Source organism: Petromyzon marinus, chromosome 1, assembly GCF_048934315.1.
Source record: "Petromyzon marinus isolate PM22_M1 ecotype Great Lakes invasive population chromosome 1, UKy_Petmar_22M1.pri1.0, whole genome shotgun sequence".
Classification (NCBI taxonomy): Eukaryota; Metazoa; Chordata; class Hyperoartia; order Petromyzontiformes; family Petromyzontidae; genus Petromyzon; species Petromyzon marinus.
This window is the reverse complement of record NC_133667.1, coordinates 13544391-13555436: the sequence shown is the minus strand read 5'-3', so window position 1 is coordinate 13555436 and position 11046 is coordinate 13544391. Positions and strand designations below refer to the sequence as shown.

The window sequence follows — 11046 nt, the reverse complement described above, 5'->3', positions numbered from 1 at the left end:
TGCATTGTTATATGAAGACAAGTCCAGATATTGTGGCCAAGGTTTAGTAAATAGTTTTTTTACATAGCAATTATTTTTACATAGCAATTCTTTTTATTGGAATATATTGGGGGGGGGGACATTTTGATCATATTTGAATATTGGATGTGTCCCCCCCAATATATTATAATTACGGCCTTGATATACTGACCCAGTAGCATATCTTAAAAAACTAGAGCCAATCAACAATTTTACGCATCATTTTCATTCTCAGTGAGCCAGAATTAGTAAAGTTGCACAACATGTATTTCGGGGGCATTTTGGCTGTAGACCAGTGTTATCCGTGATTTTTCTTTCACGTTTAAACGGGGTAAATTGCAGATAACGAACTCTGTTCGTCTTACACAGCATCGCGAATCACAGTTTTACTGGGGTTCTAGATTTGAAGCTTTCGTGACTGCAAGGATTCATACTCTTTGGTTTTTTCGGTAAAGTCACGTAGGTAAAATAAAATAAATTAAAATAAAAAAACAATTAAATCACGTGATGCAGCATCAAGTGATGCAGCATCAAGTGATGCAGCATCAAGTGATGCAGCATCAAGTGATGCAGCATCAAGTGATGCAGCATCAAGTGATGCAGCGATCTTGCTGTGACTTCCACCTGAAGACGGAAGCTTGTGTTGCCTCCGAAACGTCGTGATTTAATTGTCTTTTATTTTAATTTATTTTATTTTACCTACGTGACTACTGTTTTTTTATTTTTACGGACTTTGGGGGATCTGGCTATAATAATAGCAGCAATGTTTTCAACGTAGGTTTATATTCGTGCAATACTTTTTTTACGTGACCACCATTGCTTTTGCTCCTTATTTATATTTGCTTCATCGCTGTACTTGTTTTTGTATTTGGAACTTTGGTGACCGCCTCTGGTCACACTTTGCAACTGGGGATTCCTTATCCCCCGGGTCTGTTGACTTGACACGTTAAAAACAAGTCAACTCGGTGTTCAATCCACAGTGGTGTTTTTTTTGTTTGGGTTAGATCACGCAGTTACAAATGTGTCGTTAAACCCGCCGCCAAGCACCCGACACGGACAATTTAGGCAGGGTTTGTCACGTAAACGAAACGTGCCAATTCGTTACTGCTACAGCACACCGGTCGGTTGTGTGTTGGAGAGCAAAAGCCACAACATTTACCATTCTAGCACGACGTTTTAACCGGTGTTTACAACCAGCCTCATCAGGCGACAGCCAGAGATTGTGGAAAACGTTACGAGAATTGTGACAAAAAAAACCTTCCTAATTGGTTTTTACGACACACATTTACGCCATCTAACCCCGAAAAAAAATCCCACCCCCCTCCTTTGGATAATGTTGGTCAAGAAAGCCCTAATACTGTAGACTTCGCGTTCAACTGGCTGAGTTCAACATCGCCGCGGTCCCTAACCCTTCGAATCGGCGAACTGCGAGGAGCACGTTGGTCGCCTCCATCAACAACAACAGCTGCTGCTGTTATTGTTGCTTCACCAACGTGGCCCATGCCTCACGCCCTCTACCCAGCGCTCCTCTGTTTTTTTTTGTTTAAAGTGAAGACTTTATTCCTCCCCAAGGCGAGTGCGTTTTAACATCTGTCATAGCTTTCGAGACGTCCGGTCAACGTCGGGCAATACCTGTCAACCCTATAAGGTTTTACCCGAATTCTTGTCCAGGGGACATTTGAGTGTTCAGGTCCATGCGGGCGTACAGCCGTTTCAATACGGGCAAACATTTTTTGTTTGTTTGTGTTTCTCCCTTGTGATGGGACTTTGTAGGATGAACGTTGAGATTTTTATGGGACACGGGGTGATCAACAAGGTCTGAATTGGTGTGTAATAGGGTAGGCACAGGTATGCTATACACTACACTCATAATAAAGGTTTTTTGGGTTAGATCGCGTTTATTTATAAATGTGTCGTAACCCTCCACCACCCGACACGGCCAATCAGCAAAAAAGTGTCACGTTGACAAAAGACAATTCACTACTTTAGCCCACCGGTGTGTTGAAGAGTGAATCCACATTTACAGTTTGCTGATTGGCCGTGTCGGGTGGTGGAGGGTTACGACACATTTATAAATAAACGCGATCTAACCCAAAAACCTTTATTATGAATAATATTGGTCGCGAAAGCCTACATGTTAAACTATACACTACACTATATACTACGTTACTATACACTACATCACTATACACAACACCATACCTGTTAACCCACACGGTTTACCCCGTATTCTTGTACAGGAAAATCGAGTTTTCAGGTTCATACGGGCGTACAGCCGTTTCAATACGGGCAGAAAAAAAAAAGAATCAAACGGCCAAACACAAAAGTAGTTTAACCCTTCATAGTTTTCCGTGTTTATTGTTGTATATTTACAATATAAGTATGTGCATCCACATATCAAGCAAGCAGGATCAGCATGCTGTAAGATCACAGACGGTAGCATGATATGTAGCATCATTGACACCAATGATCAAAATTAGTACATAAACACCATTTTGTTTAGTAGCATATTTTTGGTCTATTTTGTGCTTCTCCCTTGTGATGGGACTTTGCAGGATGAACGTTGAGATTTATGAGGGACATGGGGTGACCAACAAGGTCTGAATTGGTCTCTTAATAAGGTAGGCACTGTGGAAGAGTAGGCCAACACACCACCTGAGAGGAGGGCGCTAGAGCTGCCTCTTACTGGTAGGAACCTCCTGGTTACACCAGCCCACAGGGGATTATTGTGTTCGTCCGTCGTGCATCCAAAAATGGGAGGGGCTGGGTGGGGTGGGGCTGGGTGGGGAGGGGCTGGTCACCCCGTGGTGCCCTTATAAAACTCAATGTTTAACCTACTCACGCCGGCTTGTGCCCGCCCTCACAGTCGGGCATATTTGCGGAATACACCACCTGCCGCCGTTGTCCCTGGGCACTGACCGAGCAACCAACGTACCTACCAGCCCCCTCCGCAGGAACGTGTTAAGGTAGGCACTGTGGAAGAGTAGGCCAACACACCGCCTGAGAGGAGGGCGCTAGAGCTGCCTCGAAATGTTGGGGTAATATCTGTCGCTAGTGGCGCGGAGCAAGCGATTGCGGCGCTGCACTTTTGATTCTTTCCAATTCTTCGCGCATTTGTATCATAATTATCTACAGTGCCAGGGGTGGGGAACCTTTTTTCTGCCAAGGGCCATTTGGATAATTATAACATCATTCGCGGGCCATTACAAAATTATCAACTTAAAAATTCGCCCGTTATATTTCGTCAAACATTTAATTAACTCACCCCTAACGCGATGGCTTGTACTGCTTCTCTTTGGTGAGGTGTGTGATGATGTTAGCTGGTTTTAAATGATGTTAGCTGGTATTGATGATGTTAGCTGGTATTGATGATGTTGCTACTCGCAACTGCTTTTCCAGGTTTGCTCTCCTAGATTTATTGAATTTCGAGTCCCACCTACGGTTGCCTTGGCAGGGTCACACCAAATGATTTCGTGGGCCTCATACGGCCCGCGGGCCGGACGTTCCCCACCCCTGGTCTACACCGTCCATATACAAATGTCATCATGCTACGACGACCATCAACAATAGTACCCCCCCCCCACCATCGCGCACATCAACTATATTGTGCGTGCTTGCTTACAAGCGCCTGTGACCACAAATCAGCAGATCTCAGAAGCTAAGCAGAGTTTTAGCCTGGGTCGTGCTTGAGTGGGTGAGCACATAGACTGGTGGGGCAAGAGCTGTTAGCGAGCACCTATGAAAGGCCAGCACGGCACACAAAAGGGGGTGGGGTGGCCAGCACTACGCCCGGCCGCCTTTGTCTCCCCCAGAGGCGATGTTTACACATCGCACCGGGTACTCATTTGAAGCTTAGTCGACCTAGGGAAAGCGCAGGACCGGTTCAGATAATCGTCAATGGCGTTGGTCATGAGCGGAAATTGAACTCGGGTCTCCGGGTTCGCAGCGCAGCGCGCTGGCCGAATCACTACCGCTCATAGAGGCGGTGGGTAGAGGATGGAGGGCAGTACAGCAAAAAAAATCCATTGTGCTGTGCTCCCACGCCTATGCTCTTTGTTTTCACCAACTCGCACTGACCAGCTTGGAGAAGTATGGTCAAGTAACAGCCCTGTAACCTGGCACGGCGTGGGTAGCCTCTCATCCAGCAATGGAATGGCACCAGAAGGACGGAAGTGTATGGGGGAGATGCGACAACGTGATTGGCACTACGGTATGAACCCGCCGAATGTATTTGAATTCCTGGCCACGGCTTGCGTCAGGGGCCAGTGATAGCTGGACCGGTCGTAAACTCAAATAGGTTTTCCGGATTCGCATGAAACGTTTGCGGATAAGTGCTCTGCATATTCTTGGTTCTTTCGGTAAAGTCACGTAGAAGGGGAAATAATAAAATAATACAAATAAACAGTAAAATTCTCACGACGTTTCGATTGCAACACAAGCAATCATCAGGTGTGAAAAACACAATGTCTGTGATGCAGTCACAGACATTGTGTTGAACCAAGAATATGAATCCCTGCAGTCACGAAAGCTTTAAATCGAAAAGTGCTCTGCAGTATATGAAAAAATTGAAATGGTTTGCTCACTCTGTCTGCTAGTGGAAGGTCCTCCACTAGAGGGAGCTTTAGTGGACACTCCTCCAGGGAACCCCTCTAGAGGGTACTTTTGCCTACACTTCTATGCTGGTCAGACGCCTTGGAAGAGAATCGAATAAAATATGTTTTGAAAATAAGCAGGACATAAAGATGTAAACGTCTTCTAAATATTCCCATCAACTTGAAAATAGGATCAGAATTTGGAAGCCGACAGGATGTCCATCTAATCCATCGATCCTGCCTTCAAAGCGCCAGGGGTGTGTCACCACGCGTCTTCCTAGACCCCTTTTCTGCCGGCAAATCTGCACCAGCGGAGGCGGTTTTTCCACTGGCTTTTGCGAAACTAAAACCAAACCATGATATGCTGGCCTCACCAGACACCTCAATTCGTGAAGACAAAGTGTCACTGCGCCATGGACACGTGAACCTTATGGCGGTACCCCGGGGTACCATAATACCCCGGCTCTCGCATAATCTCCGTGATGCAGTCATTTTTGGTCTGGTGATGGTCGGCGATGCGGCAATTGACTCATCTCGACGACCTGTACACGATGCACTATGGTGCATGCGAGCGTTCAGGGTTTCAGCGCAATCGTCCTTGCTGTGTTTCGACATCGCGGAGTAGCACTGATTGCGGATTGATTGGTACCCCAGTCGCGGAGTCAAGTACACCCCTGGAAAAAAAGTGTCCCGGAAATAAAATATTTAATTGCCTCGGCCATTTTGTATTATTTGGTACCCAGGGGTACCGTCATAAGGATCACGTATCTCTACTCATTCATTACATGTGATAACAGCGGCGTGGGTCGGCTTCTGCAGTGGAAAAACAATCTGGCCCCTGAGCTGCACCGAGTTGGCTCAACATGGCCCCAGTGGGCCCTGAGTTATGCAGTGGAAAAGAGATACGCGCCACAATTGGCCTGAGATGTCTGCTTCTGAAAAATAGAGAAGAAACCCACTTCTTTAACACTTGCCCCGAGGTTTGCGGGTCTAGGATTTCCATCAGAAGAGCTCGAGAATTGGCCATTGTGTTATTGTTGCAGGAACAAATAAAACAAATAAAATAATGCCCACTAAGGTTTTGCCAGGCAAGTTTGCATCAGGTCAACACAATTGTATCTTGTGCATTTTTGTATTGCTTCGAAGGCTATGTCTACTTTGAATGTCCATCAGAATGGCATGTGTGGTGGCCGCCCCAATCCTGGAGCCGAGCGGGAACTTCCCGGCGTGGCTGCAGGCGCAGGGCGTGAACGCGGAGGTGGCCCGGGCCATGGACTCCGAGCTGGGCATCCGGGACTACGGGGTCCTGCGCGCCTGCGTCGGGGACGGCCTCGTGCGGGCCGAGCTGCTGGCCACGGCGCGCGACCGCCTACCCTTCGGCTTCTACGCCGTGCTGCGGCAGGTGGTGAAGGCCCTGCGGGGCGCCGAGCCCCACGACGCTGGGACACCACCCTGGGACGACGCCGCTTCCTCCCCTGGCAACATAATGCTGGGAGGCCTGGTGGACGTGCTGCTCATGCTGTTCAGGAGCTTGAGCCGGGAGCTGCTGCTGTCTGCAGACAGGCTGGGAGCCATGGACGGCTCTCGGATGTACACTGAGGGCTCAATTCCACCTGCCAATGAAGGCAGTCCTGAGATTGTGATGAAAGTGGAAGAGGAACACCTCTCGGAATGTGGTAAAAAAAAATACATATCTTATAGAGTTGCCATTCACATGATGTCTTATGTGTGTCAGTTTAACACGTAGGCTTTCATGACCAATATTATTCATAAATATTTTTGGGTTAGATCCCGTAAGTATAAATGTGTCGTAACCCTCCACCACCCGACACAGCCAGATAGTTACTACTTCAGCCCACTGGTTAGGATTTACTCTCCAACACACCGGTGGGTTGAAGTAGTACAGTCAAACCTTGGATTGCGAGCATAATTCGTTCTGGAAACGTGTTTGTAATCCAAAGCACTCGTATATCAAAGCACTCGTACATCAGTTGTGATCACGTGACGCTCGGCAGACAAAGCGTATACGTACACTACTCGTATTGCAAGACCTCGCTCGTTTATCAAATTAATATTTATTTAAAATTTCTGCTCGTCTTGCAAAACACTCGCAGACCAAGTTACTCGCAATCCAAGGTTTTACTGTAACTAATTGGCGTGTTGTTTACGTGACAAGCCTTACTGGCTGTAAATCTTGACTTAAAGCTTTCGTTACTGTAGGAATTCATATTCTTTGGGTCTTTCGGTAAAGTCACGTAGATCGTTTTTTGTTATTTGTTATTTTCTATGAACCTATCTAAGTGACTTTACTGAAAGACCCAAAGAATACTTACTGGCTGTGTTGGGTGGTGGAGGGTTACGACACATTTATACTTCCGCGATCTAACCCAAAAAACCCGTATTATGAATCTTAAGTGTGTGCTGAAGGTGCTTTTGTTTATTTCGTTCAGATACTCCTTCCACAGAATCCATCTTCATCCCCACCCAAGTGAGTCATCGGATTAAAGTGGGAGGCCCGTGACAGTGAGGCGCAAAGTCGGTCACAAGATGGAATTATCTGTTGTGAGTTACAGTGTCGATAGAACCAGATGTAAGGGATCCACGGAATCAAGGAGTTGCTGCAAATCAATGGGGGAGGATGGTAATACATTTAGGTGAGATCAGATAAGTCAAACGTGATATTTGGGTTTTTGCTTTGTCATGAGTAAACAGTGACGCTTCTTAAACTTCAATGCACCACATTTGTACAAGTGCGATTTGTGTGCATTTTCCATAAATTATCCTTAATTACCAGGTGACCATGTAATGAATGGACAATTAATATGGGTAATGTATCTTTACAATGTCTTTTGGTCAGTAGGGGAAGGAGTTTCTGAGGAGGATTTTGGAATCGCCATTCAAACTGTGACCTCGCTGCACTCCGAGAAAGTGAGCCTCACCACAGCTGCTGAGCCTGACCCGTCTTCATTGCTGCAGCATGAGGCAACAGCCAAAGTGAAGAGGAAAGGAGCAGATGCTGTTCCTGGTACCGAGTGTACAACCCTGCCACTGTCAGTAATAGGCTCAGCACATCACAGTACTGTGAGCTTGAATGTGGAGCAGCCAAACATCGAACATAGTTCGGAGCTTGGGGCAATGCTGCATCACTGTGATCGATTCGGACAGAGCTTTTCACAGAGCGGCACTCTCAAGCGCCACCAGCGTATGCGCGTGGGAGTGAACGCCCGTGGCCGCTATGCGTACGGCCAAACGATACGCAGCTGCAGAGACATCGGGCACCGTTCGAAGATGCACACGAATGACCAATGGTGGCTGAATGAATCTGATGACGGATCGATCTCGCAGGATGTCCAGCAGAAGCATCACACATTTAATCACGCGAGGGAGAGGTCCTTCCAGTGCGGCATTTGCAGCAGGGCCTACACGAGTGCCTTTCAATTAAAGGATCACAAGCGCATACACACGGGCGAGAATCTTCACCGATGCAACGTTTGCGAGCAGGCCTTCCTGCGTGCCGACCACCTAAAGGACCACCGAAGCGTGCACACGGGCGAGAAGCCACACGAGTGCAAGGTGTGCGGCCAGTCCTTTTCGCGCGCCACCACGCTCAAGCGTCACCAGCTGGTGCACACGGGAGAGAAGCCGTACAGGTGCGAGGCGTGCGGCAAGGCGTTCTCGCTCGCGGCGGCGCTCAAGGCCCACTGCTTCTTGCATACGGAGGGGAAGAAGTATCAGTGCGGCGTATGTAACAAAGCCTTCGCTCAACCTGATTATCTACGGAAGCACAGGAAAAAAATGCACGTGGGGGGTATGGATATGAGGCCGAAGGAATAAAGATTGTATTTGATGCTGCATGACATATTGGGCCGAGGACTCCAGAGGTTCGTGGGCTTGTAGGGAAATTGGTAAAGTTGGACCGAGTTAAGTCAAGTTTGTTTAATTAACCATTTGAGAACTCGAGACCAGTGGTGTTTCAATTTGCAAGTGATCTGGGTCACCAAATTCACGAAAGTAAAATAGAGTTACACTGATGAGGCAAATATGTGTTGTGGGTTTGTATGGAGACGGAGTCTTCGTAGGAGGCAACACGTTTATTATACGACGTAACAATAACACAATTTCTAGGTCCCTAACACGAAGGGGTAATGGCCCCTTCCACCCACAACCTAAGGAGGTACAGCCTCCGGGCTAACGTATCCTAGCCACTGGGGCTAACTGCTCTTGAAGCCCTCTGGCTAGCGTAGGGGTGCGCAAATTCTTTGACTCGCGGGCCACAATGGGTTCTAAAATTTGACAGAGGGGCCGGGCCAGGAATGGATGGAGTGTTTGTGTGAACTAATATAAATGACGTGTAAAAATCATTACATGAAAGGATTTGGCCTTTAACTACGCATTTATTTGCAAGGCAATTTAACAAATTGCACGAACATGAACAATAAAAAAACATGTCGTAACGTGACTGATCAAACATCATGAAAACATCTGAGGCCTGCGCCCAAACCAATGACCTCACTGGAACTTCTTTATTATCTACATTAACAGGTTAGAACAGCCACGCAGGCTGTGTGTCCGAGCTTTGGCTCAAACCTCGCTGCAGCAACACTTCATCACTTTCACTGCCGGTCAAAGTGCGCCATCTAATGGGGAAATGGGGGCATTACAGCAGAAAGGAAAAATATAATTTAATAATATTTGGACAAGTTCGGCGGGCCGGATTAAAAAGCCCAATGGGCCGTACTTTGCCCATGTCTGGGCTAGTGTATCCTAGACCTCCGGCTAGCTGGACCTAGGGGAGGCTGACTCGACCCAGCCAAGGTACGAGGCCCGACCCTGGCCCATCCAGATCCGGCCCTTAGAAGGACGTCGGGTTGAGGGATCCTCAGGGTCCTAGCCTATTGACCACTGGCCTCACTGAGCCCCGGCCCTTAGAAGGACGTCAGGGCTTGGGGTCCAGGGTCCTATCTTCAGGCGGCTTCGGGTTCTTCAGCTTGAGGCGAACTGAGCTCAGCCGCTCTGGGGGTCCGGCTTTTATGGGGCTCCCAGAGTCACCCCGCCCCTGGCCACGCCCATCATTTGGAACCTCGAGGGACCTGGATTGTTGCGCAATCCCCCCGCCCCCCACCGGGGGCCCTGGGGTGCCCCCCTCTGGTTCCCAACTGTCCCCCCGGGATGCCTGACCCACGAGTCCTGCATGTCACAGTCCGGACTCGCTGTTGCCCCCTGGTGGTCTCTGGCTGGAGTACCAGCTCAACCAAAGTGGTGGCCGGCGTATAACGCACAACAATTACCCACCACAATAAGTATCGTATCAAAGTCAAGAATAAAATCGATTAGTTTTAGACTGATCGTGGTGCAATTACTATTAAGTTACAGAAACCTTACACATATATAGGGTGACTGTTGTACTGCCATAAAAGCAGGCAAGGATATAATGATGTTGAATGTAGCTGCAAGTATGGTTATGAATCGATAGCTCGGCATCAAATTGTGATTGAGATGGGAGAGTAACCAAGACATTTTTGGAAGCGATGGCATTCCAGGTGATTGGGGCATTCCCAGATAATGAGTGAGAACCCCACGTGAGTTTTCGTTCTCGGGACAAAATGTCCCATTCCAATTGTTTTCCTCTCACACTGAGCAAATAACAAATTTTCATTAGAAGGCAGAAAACAGTGAGGGTGGACGGGGAAGTGACGCAGTGGTGGTGTATTGGGTTTGGGGTTACTGTTTCCATCAAGTTTATATTCCTCTTGGTGTTGCCGTGCAGTGTCTTTTGAAAGAGAGACATGGGCCAGGGATGTAATTGGGCAATAAAATGTGAAAACATAAAAAAATACATTTTGTACTTTTGAGCAGGGAGTACTGTACTGTGATTAAAGTTAATGTCTGGATTAACCGCTTGATGTGTATTGCCTCTGAGTAACGCGAGATGCTTGCTTAATGAATACTGTAACTATCCAATCCACGTGTAGAGTCGTGCTTCAGGATGCCCGGTGGGATTGCAGACTCAGACGGAGACCAGGTCGAATATTCAGGGCTGCTTGCCGTTTATTCACACCAACATCAAACACTCTTCGTTCCGTCGCGAGTACCCACTACTCCCTGTCTCTTAGCCCTCTCTCCCGACTCCCTCGACCTTCGTCCAGGCTACCCCGTACTCATCCACCCGTAGCCTCCTTTGTCTCTCTGGCCCAGGGGTCCTTCTCCCTGCTCCCTGGCTCCTCTCTCTCACTCCCCTTTCTTGCTGACCCCTCCCCTTCCATCCAGGTTCACCTTTTATCCCCTTAGCCCGGGCCTCTCCCTTTTACCTGGCTTTCCTCCTTCTACCTGGCTCGCCCCACTAGTAGACGTCTCACTCTCTCTACTTACCCCCCTCCTACCTGGCTCCCCCCACTAGTAGACGTCTCACTCTCTCTACTTACCCTCCTCCTTCTTG

The 11046-nt window shown here is 48.0% G+C and overlaps 1 protein-coding gene across 6 annotated transcripts; it reads left to right on the top strand.

Annotated features, from left to right (window-relative positions):
• The first annotated feature begins 645 nt into the window (after window positions 1-645).
• LOC116942665 (uncharacterized) lies at window positions 646-10501 on the top strand. Of its 6 annotated transcripts, none has more exons than XM_032954887.2 (4): window positions 646-1590; window positions 2885-6286; window positions 7061-7098; window positions 7468-7594. In XM_032954887.2, the coding sequence occupies exons 2-4, from the start codon at window positions 5773-5775 to the stop codon at window positions 7468-7470; spliced, it is 555 nt and encodes a 184-aa protein (XP_032810778.1). In that variant the 5' UTR covers window positions 646-1590; window positions 2885-5772; the 3' UTR covers window positions 7471-7594. The 6 variants fall into 6 exon arrangements, with proteins under 6 accessions (XP_032810778.1, XP_032810756.2, XP_075924121.1 ...); XM_076068076.1 differs by lacking the exon at window positions 7061-7098 and having other exon boundaries at window positions 696-1590; window positions 2885-2984; window positions 5784-6286; window positions 7468-10501; XM_032954865.2 differs by lacking the exon at window positions 7061-7098 and having other exon boundaries at window positions 691-1590; window positions 7471-10501.
• The last annotated feature ends 545 nt before the right edge of the window (window positions 10502-11046 follow it).